The sequence below is a fragment of the Oxyura jamaicensis genome, chromosome 1 (genome assembly GCF_011077185.1).
Source record: "Oxyura jamaicensis isolate SHBP4307 breed ruddy duck chromosome 1, BPBGC_Ojam_1.0, whole genome shotgun sequence".
Classification (NCBI taxonomy): Eukaryota; Metazoa; Chordata; class Aves; order Anseriformes; family Anatidae; genus Oxyura; species Oxyura jamaicensis.
In genome coordinates this window covers 22,921,099-22,942,807 of record NC_048893.1, presented here as the reverse complement: position 1 = coordinate 22,942,807, position 21,709 = coordinate 22,921,099, and the positions used below count along the sequence as shown (strand labels likewise).

General features: G+C 40.7%; 1 protein-coding gene across 1 annotated transcript; it reads left to right on the top strand.

The window, feature by feature from the left end:
- Window positions 1-3,961: 3,961 nt before the first annotated feature.
- HYAL4 (hyaluronidase 4) lies at window positions 3,962-15,059 on the top strand. Its single transcript, XM_035347387.1, is given in 6 exon segments — window positions 3,962-4,040; window positions 5,978-6,404; window positions 6,406-6,803; window positions 7,597-7,601; window positions 9,380-9,469; window positions 15,015-15,059. Coding segments are annotated over 6 exon segments (1,044 nt in total).
- Window positions 15,060-21,709: the final 6,650 nt, after the last annotated feature.

Genomic DNA, 21,709 nt, shown 5'->3' with positions numbered 1-21,709 from the left:
CCTCCAAAAATAACATTTAGTTCTAATGTAATACTCAGCTGTGGGGGGGTTGGGGAAAGAATCGAATGCCTGTTTTATTTTTGCTGTTGCTTTCAGTTATTCTGTAGGAGTGGGAAGAAAGGAATGTCACCCGAATGTGCTGGTGCTGGGTGCAAGCTGTAATCACTGCTGCGATTCTGTGGGTGTTTGTTCTGCACGGTCCTGGGGGCCGGTCTTATCCTGGTGCAAACGCAAAGCAACTCTGCTGGGCTTGCGGGAAAGTTGGTGGGAGGAAAGTCAACTCCCTGCTGTTGTGCTGGGCTACCCTTTTGTTTAATTTATGTGAGAAAGATATGCTCAGAACAGCAAAAACTTTCTTTCTTTTTTCCTTTTTTTTTTTTTTTTTTTTTTTTTTTTTCAGTTGGGATTTACCATACAACTGACTCAGGAAAACAGAAAGAAGAAAACTATTTCTTAAGAGAATCAGTTCAAAACAATTTAAAATGCTATGAGTAATAATAGTAAATCAGCAATGAACTTTTGGTATTTGCTCTTTTCTCTCAGTAGCCTCAGAAATGCAGGAAAAAGGGTGGCAATAACACACCATAAAGACCATTTCTGGTCTAAAAATGTTCTCCATCCACACTGTGTGGATACATGCTATGCTCTGGCAGGTGAGGGAGCTCCCTGAAAAGGGAAAGCCCAAGCAGTTTTGATGTCTTAAAATGATCTTCCTCTGTTTTTTCACTGCATCCTTAAGTCAGGGGGCTGCCTATGCTGTGCGGTGTCCTCCAAGCACATCTGCTAAACCTGGGTCTCTGTGATGTGGGTATTTTGAACTACAGATACATAAACAGTGTGGCAGGAAAGCTGGGCATCCTGAGAGTCAGAGGTTGAGCTAACTCCTGACCACAGTCTTTGTGTCTTGTGGCTGATGTACCCTCAAAGAATGTAAACCTCCTTTGCTTTGCACGTGGTGCAATCCTTACAGTTTTCTAATACACTGTCACATGAAGGCAGTGTGATAGGACTGCAGACCAGTCGGGCTATTACAGGATTCAGGCCATTATGTTTATTCTATAACGTAAGTATACAAATTCTAACTCCCAGTGCAAGGGTTACCCTCTTTGGAAAAGAATGTTACCAGAAAACCTTTGTGCTTAAAATGGGGAAAATTGTGGTATGGAGCATGGGCTAGACCTAGGCCAAAGAAGCCCTTTGATTATTTAAGTGTATATCAGAAACTGACTGTCACTGGTATCCAGAGCATCATGGAACACAAAGCTAAGCATTAAAACTGATTTTATGGATGTTTCAGTGGGCCATTAAATCAATGCTTCAAACCAGCTGCCTCTTTGCTAAGGCTAAGCATGAGCCTAATCTCCCAGGCTGGACTACTGTCAGGTGTGATTGTCTACAGATGAGAGACATCTATGCAGCATGAACCAGAGGAAAAGTAAATGGCATAAGGGCACTTGATCAATTTTCTTCATTTTCCATATTCAGGACTCTAGATATCTAGTAGACCACCAGACTACAAGCAGTCTCACATAGATAATGACAAAATTCCACTGTGGTGGCAAAAGGAGTTGAGATAATAGAGGCCAGGTGACTCCTGATGAGCCCCACACAGACTTGGGGCCTGTTTTGCTAAACTCTGCCCTCTTCTGTCCAGTAGTCTCAATCTTTCCTCATAACAGGTTAAACTTCACTGCAAAATTGCTATCAGTATACCAACATGCCATTGTTATGTTAAAATGCTAAGTTGCAGCTTTTGATGCATTATTCCTCTTATTCCTCACAGGTGTTATGGAAAACAGTTTTTCTGCAATAGATTCGTACTTTCATTTGTAGCATTTTCAGGGTGCCCTGCCCAGGGTCTGAAACACTGTTAAATGTCCCATAACAGTTCATGCTGCTCAGGATTCAGCACCTTCATCGGGATCAGTGAAACACTGTACTAAAAGAGTTTGATTCTCAGCAACAATCAGCCATCAGCATCACTGAGTTAGTCAGAAAGCAGTGAGGTGAGATCCTGTTCCATTTTTATTATTCATTATGCTGCATAGTCACCTGCATTTACAAACATAACAGAGATGCTGTGCAAAATCTCATCCAGGCAAATGGATGCACTGGTCTAATAAGCCCCCATCCTTAGGGGGGAAGGTAGAAGATAACAGTAATGAATCCTCCCTTTCTGTCCTCCCTGAGGCTGCTGGAGTCTCCGGAGCTTTCAGGGTCATCTCTTCCGTCACCAGCCTCTGGGCATCTGTGCAGCCTCCAAGCATATTGCCTCCAAATGCAGATCTGGCACAGGAAGCAAGATTCACTTCTAGCAGCATGCCTTAAGCTGGACAAAACTTGTTCCAGCTCATCAGACTTCTGAGTGCATCAGCTTTAGCTTTGCTGATAAAAAGTCAACAAAAGGATTATTCTGTAAAAATCCAGGGATTTTATTGGATCTCTGTGGGTGTGAAAATTCTTGTTTTATAAACCATGCACGTCTTTGATAAGAGTATTTGGTGACTGGCTGGCCTGTTGAGACAGCCTGTTTTAGGACCATCAGGGTTGTGCTGAGTCAATGTCATCTTGTGTAACAATGTTAGCCAGAGAGGAGAAAAGATCATTGTGTTTATTTATCATCTGTGATTTTTCTAATCCCTCAATAAGAATAGTGTAACATCTCTGAAGTAGGATTTTTGTTACGAGATAAATACCAAGGCTTGAAAGTACATTCCTCAGCTCTAACTGGACTGGGGGAGAGGGATACAGGCTTTGCACAATCCGATGAATGCCTAGTTGTTTCTTTACCATTTAGTCAGTTTTTTATTTTTATTTTTTATTTTTTTCAGCAGTATTCTGTGGTTTAAATATCTGGTTTAAGTAATACCCTCTATATCCACTCAGATCTGAACCATCTGTTTTGAGCTGGTTTTCCTTGGTCCCAGCTAGAACTGCGTGCCGTCTAGTAAAGACATATGGTTTCCACTTTCTTCTCTTTGCTGGGAATTGCTGCCCACTGTGCATTCTCAGGGTCAGCTGGACACCAGCATGGACTGCCTCTGTATTGACTTGGCTTACAGAAAAATATAATTAGCAGAAGGGGTATAACAGGATATGGTCATCCTGTTTTTTTTTGTTTGTTTGTTTTTTTGTCACTTTGACAGATACATATGAAAGACATACTTAGCAGAAACAGGAGTAGAACATTTTAGCGTATGCTCTCATCCTGGACTATTAAAAGCAGATTTGAAAAACCTGGCTAAAGGAAAAATCCTGAGCAGAGCTTGGGCACAGGAATTCCTTTCGGCAAGCTGCAAAGAAGTGACTTCAGAGTGCTCCCAGCTGGAGTATGTGTGTGCTTGTGTGATGGCTCAACGCATCGAGTGGAATGAAGTCAGAACTCAGCAATTTGCCCTCACACAGGAATATGAAGTGGTAAATGTTTCCTCTTTAACAATAGAGTAGCTAGAAATATCTTTCTGTGCGAGTCCCCCATGGCATTTTTTTTCTACTGCTTGCTGTGCCTTTGCATGTGAAAATCAATGCAGACAGGCCCTGTGTGGGAAGCCCTCCCTGAATCCTGGGGCAAATCACCCCAGGGATGTGCCCGGCCCTGCTGTTGGCACCTCCCGGATCCAGCCTGTGACAGACTCAGGAGCAAGGGGGCAGGACAGTGGCACAGATCTCAAAGGGGCAACTTAACACACTGCAATTCAAAACTGCATGCTACAATTCAAGAAAATATAATTGTAGGGATGTGCTGCCCTCTGGCAGGACTTTTTACAGCTCTGATTCTCTAAAAGCTGCAGGAGCACTGCTCAGTGACGATGCTCCGGCACAGGGAGGTCTCTGCTGGCAGAGGGGAGCATGCAGGGCATGCTTTGAGTTCTCGGTATGGTATAGGCTTTTAGAGAAGATACTCAGAAAATTAGGCTAATTTTCATTAAAGCTATATTCAAAAAGGCCCATTAATGCCACCATGCTACTTGTGGATATACGGATAGTGGTTTTGAAAACCTGGGCCTCCTCTGCACTAAATGCACTGGAAATGTCCAGAGGTGAGGCTTCTCTGGTGAAACGCTGAGTTCTGCAATGTCTGCACTGCACTGCTGTGTCCTGGGGACTGCCTGCATGATCAGCAGAAAGAAAAGGAGCACCTAGGACATTTCTGATTGCCCTGATGTCACAGTCAATGTCTATCTCCTAAAAGCATCTGTGCTTTATTAAAAGTACCTAGGTTGGCTGTTCAGTTGTTAATGTGCTTTTTTTGCATGTACCTGAGATTAGGTCTTTCTAGTCTTATCCTAAAATAGCAAAGAAACTGGAGTATGGAGAGGCCCATAAGCTATCCAAGGTGCATAGATATATCTGACTGCTTTTGTGGTTTGAGATAAAGGAAGGATAACACAGATGCCTGGTAGGAATAGACTTTCAATTCCTATTAGTATATGAAGCAGGCTGGCTGCCCACACAAAACCTCTGGTTCTACCCTCCAGTGGGTCATGGTCCCAGGAGAAATGAACAGGTAGGCAAGGACTGAAGAAGAAGAAGAAGAAGGACTCAGATACAAATCCATGATCATCCCTGAGAGCTGGTTGTATGGTTACATGGAATTACCCCAGGGTTTTGAAGGCAGAGGAAGCCTAGGGTTGGAGGGTGCATAAGACCAAGTGGGTGATTTTTGTACTGGTGAGACCAAAGCAGAGGATGCTGTGACAGTGCTATCCTCACAGAGAGGCACATACCCTCGATGTACATAGGAACGTCTTTATAAGAGGTCACTTACTATGTGAGCAAAGGAGAACACAGCTGAGGATTCCATTACTGATTACCAATTTGTTATTGTACAGACATAACAAATGCTTTAAGCTCTTAGTGGTTTCTATGCCCTTGTGTAAAAAACTCAGGCTCACTGATTCAACCAAGTTCAGACATGCCACTGGTCAGAAGCTGATTTTTTATTATTATTATTATTTATTTATTTATTTATTTATTTTTTGTGGTGGGCAGGTTGATGACCATCTTCATGGTCATCTCTCTCTTTCTCACTCTTTCCCTCCCTCCTTCTTACATATAAGTATGTATATTTTTTCTCTTTTTCTGTCTTCTTTTCTGCTTAACACACACATAATCAGCAGGGACCTTGTGACTAATGATTCTGCTCATAGCAGTGGTCACAGGCTTTGGCATCAAAGTCCACATTGCACAATGAGGTGCTGTGCAGAGCTACCAGAGCTGGTCTGGAAGGCGCTAGCTCAATGTGAGAGTGCAGCCAGGCTAATAAATAGCTCAGAGCAGGCTTTCATGGGTCTGCTTTATTGTTGTCAGGGGTCTGAACTTGGATCCCTTTAGGGTACTGCACTATGGGAGTGAAATATGTGTGCTTGTTTAGAGCTATTTGGAGTATCTCTGGCTGGCACTGTACTAGGCAGGTCAGGGATGTTCACAAACTATTAAGACTGTGATAAAAGCTAAGGTTTGACTTTATAGTTGCTTTTATTATTACTAAGAGAGCTTGAAGAATAAGAAAACTGCTTCTTTATTAACCTTTTCATCTACAGCAGCCACAGCCACTAAGACACCCTGGGGCCCACTGCAGTGATGGCAACATCCTCTGTGATTTCAGTAAGACCTGGACTGATGAGACAAGCTACTGTGGGCTGATACACAGATCTACACTGAGGTACTACTCTGAAAATCTACCCCTTTGTTTGTTTTAGCTTGCGCCCACTTTGTTTCTTCAGTGTTAGCATGGCAGATACCTTAGATACGGCTGATGCAAGTTCATATAGATGTATATGGAATAAGTATTAATGCCTCTTCTATTATGTTTTACAGACAAACTGGAAGATCCATGTCATGTTGTCCCTTAAGTCTCGAAAATAGTGCCTGAAAATGGGATACTATTATTCATCATTCACATTTCAGCCCCTGGCCTGACTGTGCATACCACTCACCCAGACTTCTCCTGCCGTGAAACCAGTCTGACCACCAGTTTTGGAGAGGAAATGTTTTATAGCTACCTGGAACGCACTGAGAGACCTGTGCTCCCTGGGGTACAGCGTAGTGCTGAACCTGAAAATGTTCCGTATAACTGGGAGACCATTAGCTAAAGCAAGAGGGCAGAACGGGACCATATTTTATTTTAATAAGCTTGGCTATTATCCTCGGTACACATCACAGGAAATCCCTGATAGTGGCGGCTGATCACAGAACTTCAGTTTGCAAAATCATCTGGAGAAAGGCAGCTGTGACATTAAGTATTCCACCCCAGCTAAGGACTTCTGTGGATTAGTGTACACAGACTGGGAGTACTGGAGCCCTCAGTGGGACTGCAACTGGGATGCAAAAGATGTTTACAGAAGAAAGACCAGGAAACTCATTTCTCAAATGGAAGGGAATTTTTCAGCAGCTGATGTTGAACGTTGTCAGATTTTCCTTTGAAAAAAGTGCAAAATCTTTTATGAAGGAAACAATTGCATTAGAAATCAAAAGCAGACCAAAGGGCCTGCAGGGACACTGTTTATACCCTGACTGTCACAATTACAGTTTCTGCATTCAGAAGTTCTCTGGTTGCTGCCTAAAGAGTGAAGTTTTGGGGAACAATTAACTTCCCTGGCTCTGGGATGGCAGTGCAGCCCTGTATCCTTCCATCGGCGTTAAAAAATCCCTTGGAAGCAGTGAAAATATTTTGCACTTTTCTGAACTTATGGTGAATGAATCCATAAGGATTTTCTCCATGACATTCCAAGGTTATGTTTTGCCTGTATTTGTGTATAGTTGACTAGGTTATGGAGATGAACCTTTATTTTTTTCTCTCTGTCATAAGCTCTTGCTGGAACAATGTGGGTTGCGTTTATGCTTTAACCGTTCTTGCAGATGGTACATTGGGATGGAAAACCTCCAACCGGCTCCAGCTCTGCTGGTTCGTGTTAATTGTCCACATGCTTAAAGAGCTCAATGTTCTGAAGAAAAAAATCAGTCTCAAATACTCTTTTTTCATTTTTTTAAGCTTTATTTCAGCACGGTGCTATACTCAAACATGCATTTGAATGGATTAAAAGGATTTCAGCAATCTGATGTAGTATGTAGGATGCGGTTAATACATTAATTCCCCCTGATGTACTTTCTTCTGCTCAGGTATGCAATCACTAACTAATCCCCAGGTAGCTGCCCCTTTTATACAAAGGAAACTGAGGCAGAGATGTTAGCAACTCGCTCAGTGTTACAACTAAGCAACTTACTCAGATTAGGTATTGAAACCAGGAGTCAAGGACGCATGGCTCCATCTCAAAAACATGTAATTTATTCCCATGCCTACCTCAGAATAGACAAACAGTGCACCAGAAGCAAGGAGTACTTGTCACAGCAGTTGAAAACACACACACACAGAAATGTTTTTAAAACAAATGTCTTAACCTACCCCTTCTTTACTTGGTTCTGGCTATCCTCCTAGAAATTGGATGAAGACATCAGGTTTCCTGTGATAAAGCAGCATAATCTATCTCTCCTTGATAGACATTTGTTGCTCTACTATCAAGTCTCAAATTCTGTATTTCAGAGGTTAGCAAGTCAGCTGTATTCACTTTTTAAAGGCTGAGTTCAGCCTTTCAGCACAGGTACAGAATCTGAAGCTGGTAACTTGTCTGGGAAGGAGAATTAGCTCACCCTCCTAGTAGGTCCCACTACTCCCCTAGCATTGCCATCACCCACTCACTCCAGCTGGGAGGCATGTGCCTGTTCTTGGCTGAAGACCTGGCTTTGGGCCTCTTTGTGTCTTGTGGGGCAAAGTCCAGATCGTATGCTGGGGATGGGGGAAGTGGAAGCAGGTCCCACAGGATGGGCAGGCCATTGAATATCTGAGTAGGGTTGGGAAAGAGGAGTGTAAGATGTTAATTTTATACATTCTGTGGTCATGTACAGTCTGTATTATCGATTTACCATGTGTGACAGCTTAATCAAGTGGCAGACTGGAGACAATGCAGTTCACATATGGACAAAACACGGTGATGAAAGAAAATGCTATTTTGTACCTGTGGCTGTCTATGCTGAGTTTTCTTTGGGTTTTGCTTTTGAGCTAGGGAGCTTCCTTTCCTATACCCGACCACTTTCTTGACCTAACTCTGAAAGATGTGGATTGATGAGGGTGAGGATAACTGAATCTTTCAGAGGGTAGCCTGCTGCAAAGCTGAAGAGTTATTTGCTCATCTAATTCCTAGACAGACTTGAAGGAGGCATAGGCATCTGCTTTGCTGGTTTTATCCAGCTTACCTTTCCTTAGCTTTGCAAGAAGATAGATGGACATCAAGAACTGCTTCATGCTGGTGTGTAACCCCTTCACCATTTTATGCCCAGTTTCCACCTCTTTTCCCCCTTACACAGTCAATTCCTGTGAAGATTTTCTACTTTGCTTCTTCATGTGATGTGGCCGTCAATCTCCCTTAAATCTACAGTGGTGTCTAAGGAGTCACTTGCATATCAATGGTCTTTCATCTTCAGCACTTGTGGCATCATAATTTACTTGTTGCTGATTCTTAATCACCAGTCAAATTAGGGATAAACATCCATGCCGCTAATACCCTTCTCTTAGAGCCTGCAATTTGAGGGAAAAGTATAGTGAAAGACATCTTTCTGAAACAAACATAGAAAGAGCATGAAAACAAACTGAAATTCTTAAGAGTTACCAAGAGCCACATTTTTTCTTTCATTTAATGTTACACAATGCCAGCATTCACCCTCCTATAGTGTGTGTATATTTATGGTAACATCTTCTAGGGTTTTTATAAGAAACTGTGAGTTCCTAGGGAAAGCAGCATGAACAATGCATGCCTTTGGAATCACAGCTTTCAGATTGGAGTGGGACTGGATAATAGATGATTGACAAGGCAGAATGGCTCTCTTCTTCTCTTATCAGCAAAACCAGAGCTGATGGAATGCTTTCGGGAATTCTCATGTTAAAAATCCCACTTTAATTAAAAGATTTTAGTTGTTTCTAGTAATAATGAGATATCAAATAATTACAATCGTGTTTTTTTTTTTTTTTTTTTTTTTTTTTTTTTTTAATTAAAATTTAAAAATATTTAATTTTTTTTTTTTTTTTTTTTTTTTTTTTAATTCACAGTGGATTAAAATGCACTCTTTTCCCAGTGTTTGCTCACTTGCTTATTCTCAGGTATCTCAGGTAATACCTAAGTCTGCAAGGATCGGCTTATGTTTAATAATCTTTGTACTCTAGACAACAAACCTTGAAACACAATAAAAAACAGTTTATAGGAACCAGTATGAAAAGAATATGCACTCCAAAGGACTGCCACATAAATAACCATTGGATTGCTTGAGAAAGGCTGTGAAATGCCGAATTAGCCTGACAGTGATATCTTCGCTCTTTTCACAGTAGCGAGATCTTATTAACACTATTGGAGAGAGTGCTGCTTTGGGAGCTGCAGTCATTGTTATTTGGAGAGAGATGAGTTTAACTTTGTCGGAAGTAAGCCTGTGCCTGATTTAAATGCAATGTGTGAGATCTTCATTTCACCCTATTAATAGACCTTAACTGCACCAGTTCTGAGTAGTCAGTAGGGCAGAGCTGACTGCTTAATCAGTCTTTGCTGTCCCTCAGCCAGGATGACCACACAACATGCAATTCTTCCTGGTTCAACCAGGCCTTGTGAGGCTTATGGGCAACCCGGCGGTAGGGAAGGAAGTCCATGGTTAATACCTGGCGTTCTGGGCGATGGTTCCTCAGTATTTGTCATCCTCGTCAGATTCCTTTCCAGTTGATAAAACACCAGGAAATCTGCTAGGGCCTGACCTGCACAACAGTCAGCCCAGACTAGGTATACCAGTGCTGCCCAACAATTTCTCTGGTTACAAGAACTCGAACCGTGTCTGTGTGTGGGCAAGCAAAGTGAAGCAGGCTGTTCAGATCAAGTGGAGAGGCTTTGTATCATGTGATATCAGACTTAGCCACATTAAACTCAAAGATTTATGTCTGAAGCCCCAACATGTCCTGGAGCCTTCAGACAGCCACATTTTTTGTCAGGAGAAAAGGCTTTGTCCTCAGAGCTGTGTGAAGTGAGTATTCTGGGCCACTTTTCTCCTGGCAGATAGTATAGAAAACCCAGCCATCATGAGAATAAATGGCTGAAGGTAAGTGTTCAGTTGTCCTCAGCAAATTCCATTACTTAAGCCCATTTTTGTGAATATTCAGTCATGACTTCTGTCAGAGTCCATGTGAAAAGGAGGGCTGAACTTCCTTTCAGCTGGGTCAAGTGACATAGGCAAGCCTCTGGAGCACCTCCATCAGCTCCAGACCCCCATGCTCTTGCCACACAGCCATGCTGTCAGCACCTGCATTTCTAGCGTACATCATAGATCCTTTCTACATCTACAGGTTGCAATGTTTTCTGGGGAGTACAGACTGATAAGGCCCTTTGTAAAATTCTGCACTTCCACAAGGTTTACATTTTCTGTATAAAATCTCCTGACAACCCTTTACATTAGTTACACATAAGTTATCCCAAATTAATTCATTAATGTGGGCTGAAAAAAAGAAAAAAAGCAGAGTGATTAGTTTCTAGGGGTTAAGTATTTCCAAAAGAGAATTTACTTGAGTGAAACAATTACAAACTGTTTGGTTACTGGTAATAGATATATAAATATTCATATGCACACATAAAGTATATGTGAGATAATTGTCTTTATATTAGAATCTCTGTAGTTGAAAAAATAACAGACAAATAACTGCAAAACCAATGAGGGACCTATGAGACCTAAGATGAGTTCCCTACTTTTTTTTTTTTTTTTTTTTTTTTTTTTTTTATACAGGCAATGAAACAGTAACTCCCACTGGCTTTCATTATGCATTTTGTTCCAGAACTTTACGATCGTTAGGCTTAGAGCTTTGTGGTTTTGCACCTCTTGGCAGCTTTTAATTCTTCAAACATATGCTATTATCCTCATATCTAACCTCAGTGAGTTATTGTCATAATAGCTATGTTAAGCAAATTATTGTAAAACAAACACTATCTTAAAAGAGTTATAGAAGGTATGTAAGAAAACTTTTTTTTTTTTTTTTTTTTTTTGACAGAACTCCTTGAACTCCTTCACAGAATGAAATATTTTAAATTCCTTTTAAGTTAAGGGAGATGGGGACTAGACCACAGCCAATGATTAAGAAATAAATTGAGTTTAGAACGATCCTTTATAAGAAAAAATATATGATATTCAGACTATATATTTCAAAAAATAAATGTTTTTAAGCATATTCTTGATAGGAAAAGTAGAAATCTTCTGATTGTGTTTTGTTGTTGTTGTTTGTAGTTTTTTTTTTTTTTTTTTTTTTTTTAGCATTATGCTTGTGCTGTAGGACTGAGGGACATGCTGTAGGACAGAGGATACAAAAATTGCATGGAGCTGGGACAGGGGTGGGTCAGGCTGGGGGTTAGGGAAAGGTTCTGCATCCAGAGGGTGGTCGGGCACTGGGACAGGCTCCTCAGGGCAGTGGTCACAACACCGAGCCTGACAGAGCTCAAGAAGTGTTTGGACAGTGCTCTCAGACACAAAGTCTGATTTTTGGGTGGTCCTGTGTGGAGCCAGGAGTTGGACTTGATGATCCCCATGGGTCCCTTCCAACTCAGGATATTCTACTATTCTATTATTCTATATGATAAAGTTGTACCTGCCTATACTACATTAATGCATCTTATATAAATGTTATTATATTCTGTCTATCCTGGCATGGATACAGCTCTCCAGGCCCAGATTTCTCCCACCCAATATATCCATTGAAATGGGACAACTAAATGAGAAGCAAACACATTTGGTGGGGTTAGGGAGACCTCCTGAGGATGACTTTAGGGTTTAGCAGTAGGATTTAGCTGTTTTTGAAGTAAGTCACACTTGAGCATTAGCTCTTAGAGATGGCAGTTTGGTCAGAGGTGCCTATATCTCACCTTAGTTTTAAGCCAGGCATGTAAGTCCTGGTTTGGATCTGGGCCATGTTTCCTTGTTAGTCAAAGGTACTATAACTTTCTATGGAAGTACAAAACAGCTCTGCTGTACTGCTTCCTTTCATTGAGAGATACAAGTTTTGCTTATTTTTTTGTCTGTTTTTCCCCCAACAACACAAATAATTTTTCAAGTGCTCTCCTGTTATTATATATTCAGAGGAAGATCTCAAAATCCAGGTTTCATTGAGAATTATAATTCTTCATTATTACAGCCCAGGAAGGCAACCAACAAAGCACAGACCAATACAACAAAACGTGATTTTCAACTATTTCAGAAGTTTCAATCAGGAGTTATATTCAGGAGTTTCAATCTCTCTCTTTAAATGGTATGGGCAGCCCAGATGATTCTGTGAGGACAAATTAGCACACACTGTGGTGTGCTAGTGATCAACCGCTGCCTGGTACACTTGAGGTACTTCCCAAACCACAGCAGGTTATCCCCTACATGTGCTGACTCTGTTCTCAATGGAAAAGCTGAACCAGCTTATGGCTCTTCTGCTAGCATCCCTCTCCTTTTGAGGCCAGAGATTCAGGCTATGTGAGAGCTGGTATCAACTCCTATCAGCTGCACCTCTATGATGAGACCACCTCTCTTCTATGCTCATGTAAGGAGTGTTTCTGGTTTCAGTTTTATAACTTTTTTGATTTCTCTTTTCTTCTCTTTGTGTTTCCTATTGCCTATATTTCACCATCCTCAGGTGATGTGCTAGTATTTGAAAACTCCTTGGGATTTAACTGCCATAGAAAACCCAATAAAGAATCAAACTGCTTAAACTTCAGACTTTGGACTCCTCTCTGGTGTCAATGCCTGTAAGATTTAGGCATGCCAAAACTAAGTGTTATGGTGACAAAATTGTTTTATGGATTGCTGTAGGAGTTAGGCACCTAAATAGGCCCCAAAACCTGTGCCTTGGCTCTCAGCAGCTGCCTGGTTAAAACCATCATACATGGCATGTAGAACATAATGCAGCATCTCATAATAAAACTCAGAGTGGAACAAATTGTTCTAGCTGTAGGCTTTTTCTCTGCAGAGGATTAGAGACCAGTTTATGTTATTTTACTCACTAAATGATAGTGACAAATTTTACTAATCTCTGTACATACATGAGAATGAATGTTTTAAAATATAACTAATACTTTATTATATTAGAGTTTATTATTATTTCATGTCTTTTGAGCTTAAACTTTTCTTAGTAATTGCACATGAAAATAATAATATATGGAATTAAAAATCAGAGGAAAGCTGATAAACATGGAAATATTTTAGTCAATGCTTTTGATGGTACAAGCCAAAGCCATATGGAGTCAATATTAAGCTTCCCCTGGTTTCCATAGGCCTAGCATTGAGCTGGGTGTCTTCTAGAGTATTACACTGCAAGAGTCTTCAGACTTTGATGGGTGCCTCTTCTGTGCTAGAACATTCCTACAATAAATCAGATGGATGAAGGCATACATTGCAAGGAAAAAAAGTTTCAAAAATACCTGTATAGGTATCTAAATACAAAAAAATACCTAAAAATATCTAAAAAGCATCAAAACAAAATCTTAATTATCTGAGTTGTTAAAGGTTTTGATAAATTACTAAGCATTTAGATAATTATAATAATAATAATACTCTCTGTGATTTGGTATTTAACAATATTTGTTGGTGTAAGATATGAGGATAACATTGTGATCTTTCACATAAACAAAAGATTAACAACCCTTTAACATTCAGCTAAATATCTGCATGTGTCTCACTAATACTTGAAGCAGTGTTCAATTTTCAGTACATCTAGTCTTTTAGCAGAGGCAACCACGGTTATTGAAAAGCTGTGAATGAGAACAGGACATAAGGAAAAACTGCTTTGACATTATCGGCTGCTGATGACCCTCCTAGGCTGTTCCATGAATCACTCTGAAAGGGGAAATCTGACACAGATTCTGAATTTCAGGTAATTCAGAAGCTCCATTTGTAGTAATGTCTAGCCTTAAAACCCTGTACCACACTTCTCACTGGCTTTATGTCGATAAAGATACCTTCTCTTTTTGCTCCCATTTACTGTCATCTTGGAAAAGGACAGATGTTTGAAGCTGGCACCTGATTACAGTCATACGGTGAAGAGGCTGTAAAATTCATGGTCTTGTTCCTTCATCTAGATCCAATCAGGCAAACCCCATCTGCATGTGTAGCCAGCTATGAGGAACAGATCCAAGTAACAGCAAGGTTAAGTAGGCATTTCAAATTAAATCAGAAATTCTGATCTGAACGAACAGATCCAAACAACAGCAAGGTTAAGTTAGTGTTTCAAATTAAATCAGAAATTCTGATCTTGTGTAGGCAGCCGTTGTCTCAACCATCCTAATTTATTCAGAACTAAACCATTTTCTTCACGTTAGCCTGGAGGCAGCTGAAGGGTAATGCTGTACCTTCTTGCCCATTTCTGCTGCTTGATCTTACAGACAAGGATTTTTCTTTATCACTCAGCCAGTTCCAGATGTCTGGATGTTGATCTTAATCCCAGGCTGGGGCCTTGCTGCATATCAGATTGACAGTCAAGTGCAAAACAGGTTTGCCTTGGCATAATTCAGGTGCCTAACTTCCTGAAATGATGGTTAAACTTACAGCAAAAAAACTATTAGATACAGCATATAAACTCTGTACAGATTGCATGACACATTCATTGTAATTGTATATTTTATTGAAATTGAAGGGAATAGGACATTTAATGTTTGTTTGCTTCTGTTATTCTTATTTTCATGTAGAAGGGATTAAAGCTAAAGTACCTATCTGAGCCTTAGTACTCTCAGTTATGACAGATTATTTTATGCTGACCTTGAATAATTTAATCACCATGGTTATTGTCTTGAGAATAACAGAGCAAAGTACAGATGTCTTGTATATTCTTGTGTATACTTCCACCTTGTGCTTCACTGCTGGAAGTCTGAGGAGTACCATTTTAAGAAAATTACAGAATTACATTTAAATCTTAATTTATCTTTTACCCTTACCCTTAATTTATCTTTTATCTTTTCCCACAGGATTCCCGCTTTAATGCAGGATTTTCTGAAAACAGATCCAGTTGAAATTAAAACAAAAACAAACAAACAAAAAAAGACTCAAAGACTCACACCTGTAGCAAATTCAGAACAATTGTGGCTTGTATCTGCTACATGAACTTGTGAACTTAATCAATGGGGATGATTACTCAGTACTCAGATGAGTTTTCACAGATGGACTTTCTATGAGAAACAAAGTCTCAAATACAAGTGACTTCCTCTGTGTTTTGAAGTGAGATGTTAACTGTTGTTATAGACTTTTGTTCTTCTGATTCTTTTGGATTTTTTTGGAGCTGTTCTGAGAAGGTGGAAAAGGAAAAATGTGGCATGAACTGGAACATCTAATTATCACTTATTAACACACATTGCAGGAGATTAAGATTCAAGTTCTTTCCTAAGGTAATATTGGACAGAAGTGTTGCACCACCATCTCACCAAAACACCATGCTTGAGATCCTTACTCAAACAAGTTTTGACAATCAGTAAAGGCAAACCTCCTGGAAAGAAAGTCAAGGCTCTGCTTTTCCAAGGGTAGTATAACGGTATGTGCTAATAATGACATCAAATCTAGTTTCTGCTAGGATTATGGGTAAATAGCAGTTCTTGAAAACAGGAGCTTATTAGTTCTTCCTGAGATACATGTTTGTGTAAGGATTCTCTCTCAGCAGATAAGCAAGATTATCTTGAAATCTGCCAGGATTGGCTGCAGTTGCACCTTAGATGTGACTATAGAAAACATGGCTCTTTCTTTAACCCTCACTGGATGTGGCTGGTGAAGGCTTGAGTATTGGTTCTCTTTAGATTTATTTAGGGCTGGAACGGTTCTGCATTTTCCCACTGCTTGGGGAATCTGGAATAAGTCTCATGGAACACTTCAGCAAAGAAAAGACTAACCTTTTTCCAGATCTTCAGACACAGGTTGTTGAAATCATCCCAGCTTTTCTGGTCATCTCTGCATCTACCAGAGCGATCTATGTTAAGCAAATGGGACATATCTCCCATCTCCCAGAAAGTGGGAGCAGAAATGGCTGCTCAGCATTGAGGGAAAAGTCCTTAGTTTAAAAGACTGGATATCTGAAGTAAAGACTACTACATGTCTCTGCTACCAAGGAAATCACTCTTTATTAGAAAACAACCTAGACTTAACTAGCATTCAGTTAAGGCAACATGAATACAGAAGATTTACTTGTAACTCCTGGGACTAAGAAGAAGGTGGTGTTTCTATAGGTAGTAAAATGCTTTTCCAGAGTTTCCTGAGTATATTGCTTTTATACAAATAACACACTTTTATATATATATATATATATATTATATTCTGCATCATGATCTCTTGTATTCTAAATATAAAAAAGAACCTGAGTCTATTAAAAGAAAGGCTTTTGTTGTATTTTGAATCCATGTAAAATAGAAGAAAACATGCCATTTACAGCCTGGTCTTGTCTTCGTCTACATGAGTTTCAGGCTGGTAGAATGAAATATCGCTTCTCTATATCACATACATCATGTTCTTCTCTTGTTACAATACAGACTTCAGTAGCAGTGACTCACTTCCACAACAAGGTGAAGCAGATGGAGAAAACTTAGTATGTCTGTACTGATGTCCAGAAATAGGATGCATACTCTTAAGTGCAGCCCCAAACCAGTTCTGCTTAGTTGGCAACTGAAGGAAGCATAGGAAAAACTGCAGTCAGAATTACATGACTTACAACAGTTTCCTAAAATGTGCAGATCATAGAGGCAGGCCTGATATTAGATTTCCCAGAACTTATGAAATAAGTGCTGGCAATGTTTATCTCCTCAGACTATGCCTTTGAGACAACAAGAGACAACATGGAATACGGAGCTTCTCTTGCCTTCCTTTACCACCCGAATTCCCCAAGGGCACCCAGCTCCTGGGCCTTTAGTTTCATTAGAACATTCATCTGGGATGGCAACATGCTGCATACTTTGAGAAGCAAATTTGAAAAGAGAAGTGTAACAGAAATGCAGGAACTGTGTCATGCAAATTGCACACAGATGATATCCACACCTGCTGGGGAATTGGTCTTCACAAGGGATGAAGTCCACTCCCACTGAAAGCTGGCAAAATCCTTCCAGTCACCATGACAGCAGTGTCTAACTTCCACGCAAAAAAATCTGCAGGACTCCTAAAACTGAAATTTGATTCATTATGGTAACTGACACATGTCTGTAAAAGATAGAAAGGGCTCAAAATGTAAAATTTGTATCCACATTTTGACTCTTATCCTTAAAACTTATGTTGATAAAGTCTTTCACTTTTTTTTTTTTTTTTTTTTTAAAAAATTAAAAAAAGACTTCAGAATACTCTCTCTAGCACTTATATTTATTGTACTAGTCCATAAGGAATACTTAATGTCAAAGAGCATTATAGAAAATATGCTAAATTTGTGAGTTTTAGCCAGCTGTTTGATGTATAACATTGGCATTTTAAAGCTCCTGCTGAATTTTTAAACCTTTTGGAAAATAAATCAGAGACGTCAGTGGTACTTCTCTGACTTATGCCAGCTGGAAATTTGACCCTGAGTGTTTTAGAACAGGCTAATTGCCAATCAATAGGAAAAAAAATAATCAGTTGGTATGTGAAAAATAGCATTCAGCTGCCAATTTAGTCCTTGGCTTTTCCGGTGGAATTTTTGCCAAGAAAATTGTCTCAATGGTTTTAGTGGTGCCCAGGTTGCAGGTTCTGCTTGATGCAGCTGCCATGGCCTCACAGGCACTTCAGGACAGGGGAGAAGGAACCAGGAAGAACATGAAATGGGGGTACAGACATGTGGGACTTGTGTGCTGGGACCATTTCTCTCAGCAGATGGATAGAGAAAAACAAAGGATTGACTATCAACACAGAGCCAAAGGAAAGAGCCTGGGTGACTATGTCAAACTGGTCATCATCCTGGGAGCTACTATGAGTTGAGACAGGTATTACTTAGCAAAAGAGAGTGTCTGAAACTAGCACAAACTCTCTAATCCTTACCAGGTTCCTAAACATACACAGGAAAAAGCATGGTGCCAGTGAAAGATGATCTGTATAGGACATAGGGACATTGATGCCCAGTGTGTGGACCAAGCATCTAGCAAATAGACAGAAGACAAATGAACTTGAACCAAGTGCTCAGCACAAAACAGGCCAACATCTGCCCCAGATGGGAGTCCACAGCATCAGTGGAGTATGGGATCCTATTAGAGGTGCTGAAGACCCTCTTCTGGGCAGCAGCCTTGTAGTTACAGCATTTGACAGGAGCTGACCTCACCAGGAACCTATAGAATTTGGCTTTCTTCTTCTTTTTGATGTCAACAATCCTAAAGTTTTATCTTGCCAACTTGATAGATTAGGCCTATGATTACATGATATTTTGGGTAAAGCAGAAGACCCAAGGCCAAATAGAAGACCTAAAATGATCTTAGGCCTGGTTTCCTACTTTTTCTCAGTACTTGAATATATGAGACAGCTAGCAAGCTGCTCATTAGACACCCCAGAACTGTTATATTGACCCAGTCATCTCATCTGTTCTTGCTAATAACTTTTCCAGTCATATGCAGAATGGATTAAAAAAAACACAGTCTGAGAGATGGCACACTGGCATCTCCCCATCTTGGATTCCTACCTCTTGGCAGCTTGGCTTGTGCAGCAGGTCTGCTGTTCTTGGCTGAGTCTGGAGCAGTCTGCACAGCAATAGCCCAAGTGGAATAATCTATTTTTAAGCTGCTTTCTGCATCTGCAGAATCTGGAAGCAGATATGTAACTCCAAAAGAGCATCAAATCTCTCTCCTACCCATCTCAAACTCACATTTCTTTTCCCTTAGGTTAAAGACCTGCTCTGAAAAGTCAGCTCCAGGCCAAATATTTTCTTAGGATGTGTACTCATCAGTTACTGCTGGCATAGCGCAGTGAAGATGGGTGTTACACAAGCAAGTAATAATGCCACTAATATGTACTATTATTAAGGCTATTAAAATACCAACTGGCATGGCAGAAAATTTGTTGTCATTAACTACATATTAGAGCTTTATAATAAACCATCAGCATGACCATTCCTGGGCAGTCTTGGCAGATACTAGAGCTTTGGAGGAACCTATTTACATCACAGGTTGGTAGAGATGGCATTGTATGCTGTGGTGGGATTTGAAGGCAGAGTAGCAAGGGCAGTGGTGAACAGCGCTGATGAGGCAAGTTTTGGATGTAGTGCTTCAAGCAGGGTGTGCTCCTCAGGACTGCCAGCACCCTGGTCTATCTGCACCCTGGTTCACTACGCTGCCACCCTTCAGATACTGGTGAGCTCCAAGCAGAAAAAGGAGTGATCATGACATGTACCTGAGCTGCATCCAGTTGGTTTGTCTGAGCAGTGCAAAGCTTTGGAGGAAAGGGGAGGGTGTGGGTGAGATGTGACTGCTGGGCTCTGGGGCCCTGTCTACTCTTTGGAGGGGTGAAGCACCGACAGGTGAGCTGCAGGGCTATTTGGTGGTAGCCATCAGAAAACTCATTGGCTGCTGTATTTGCTAACTCCTGCAAATCTACCATTGCTTTTTTCTATGTGGAACATTTCCTACAGTGCTGACTGGCAAAATAAAGAGTATAGAAAAAGTGATAGCATATATGAAGGTGAGCATTTGGTAGGGGCTAGCTTGTAGCTGCATACACAGAAATCAACATAAAGGAACTAGAGTCTATAAAAAGAAAGTTCTTTATAGTGCCACCAAACCTCTGCAAGAGAAATCAGGTTTTTCTGTAGCAGACAACCTTTATTTACATGGTTTGCCTACTTGTTGAATATAATGCAGTACCTGAATTTTACATTAAAATCTTTACATTTTTATGTGCCGTCCTTTTTCCTGGTAGGTTAATGAATAATATACACAATTTGATTAGGTTTCCTGAGTGACTTGATATCTCTGACCAGATCAATCAAATTCTTTCAACCAAGCTCCAAGGCAACTGTTAATCGAAAAAGAAATATAAAATTTATTTTTTAGAGAATTTCTCTCCATTCAAATAAAATTTGCTTTTTCCTCAAGAGAATCTTCAAAGAAAATTTGCTCATTAAAATATTAATTGGAAATAGAGAGAAAAGGGTCATGGACAGAGTCACATATTTATTGAAACCTGCCTAGAGGAATTTGATTGCCTAGTTTCTCAAATAGACTTTGTAGCATTGATCAATTCATTGCATTGAAAAACATGGACAGATAACCTTTCTGATATTTTCTTTGCTCAGCAGAAGCTTTGATAGTGTAGAAACGATCAAAGATAGTGGGAGTTATCACTTTTTTATAGTATCTCCTGGGAAAGGACCACTTCCAAAATAAGGTAGATCTGTCTGGTCATTGAAAAGAGAAAGGAGACATCACCTTCCCTTATTCCAGACTTCACTTTTAAACATATTTTTAAACAATGCCATCCAAAACTTTTTTTTTTTTTTTTTCCTCCCCAAGGATGATTTGATAGGAAAGAAAGAAATGCTTTTTTCCCAACTTTATTTGCCCTGGTAATGTTGTGTTCCACTGCTGCCTTCCAGTGCTGGGCTTTCTGGTTGCCTCTGAGCCCCTTCCCAGCTGCGAGGCTGTGTGCAGGCGGCTGGGAAGCTGGTGATGCTGTGCAGAGTGACAGTGGGGCTCTTGTTCAGCACTGCAACAGGATCCACAATCTAAGCAATTAGCTTGCTACTCAGGGAGACAGAATGAGAAATGTCGCCCATTCATACTCACAGAGTTGGGCACCCAGTTGTCTCTTGAGGAGCAAGACTTCTACAACTTCTTCACAATTTTGCACTGCTTCTGCTGGATGTGGTGTACATAATAATTGCAAAATCTCCTGAGCTGAAAGGGACCCACAAGGATCATTGAGTTCAACTCCTGACCCCACAAAGGGCAACCTAATAGTTAAGTCATATATCTAAGAGCACTGTCTGAATGCTCCTTGAACTCCAGCAGCTTGGTGCTGTGACCACTGCCCTGGGGAGCCTGTCCCAGTGCCCGACCACCCTCTGGGTGCAGAACCTTTCCCTAACCCCCAGCCTGACCCTCCCCTGTCCCAGCTCCATGCCGTTCCCTCGGGTCCTGTTGCTGTCCCCAGAGAGCAGAGCTCAGCGCCTGCCCCTCCGCTCCCCTCGTGAGGGAGCTGCAGGCCGCCATGAGGCCTCCCCTCAGCCTGCTCTGCTCTGGGCTGAGCAAACCAAATGACTTCAGCCAATCCTTGTAAGTCATCAGAAATAAAACATTTATATACTAGGGCTGCCCAAATATCCCCATTGCTTTTATGTAATACTGCTTTTCAGTGAGTGATGTCTAACTTGAATGTGGAGGCCTAGTGCACTAGTTCAAGGATCCAGTAAAAAGTACAAACACGTTATCAAGTCTTAGACTATCCTTTGGGCTTCATATTTATGCCTACAGTTCAGAAGCTTCCAGAATTTTTCAGTTTTCATTATCTTTACATCTCTGATTAGGGACTTGTGTTTCTACAAAGCACTGAGTGCTTCTGTCTGCATACCAAGAGCCCTCACCTCCTCCTGATTTCAAACACTCGGGGGAGGTTAGGATCGCTTTGTTTGCCCTGCCAAAGAGTACATGCTGTAACAAGTGAATGTGGGCATAAGTGGTGTGCCACAAACTTCACTCTGTGCCACTTAAGGAAGGACGGGGAGAACTGGATATCCGCCAGC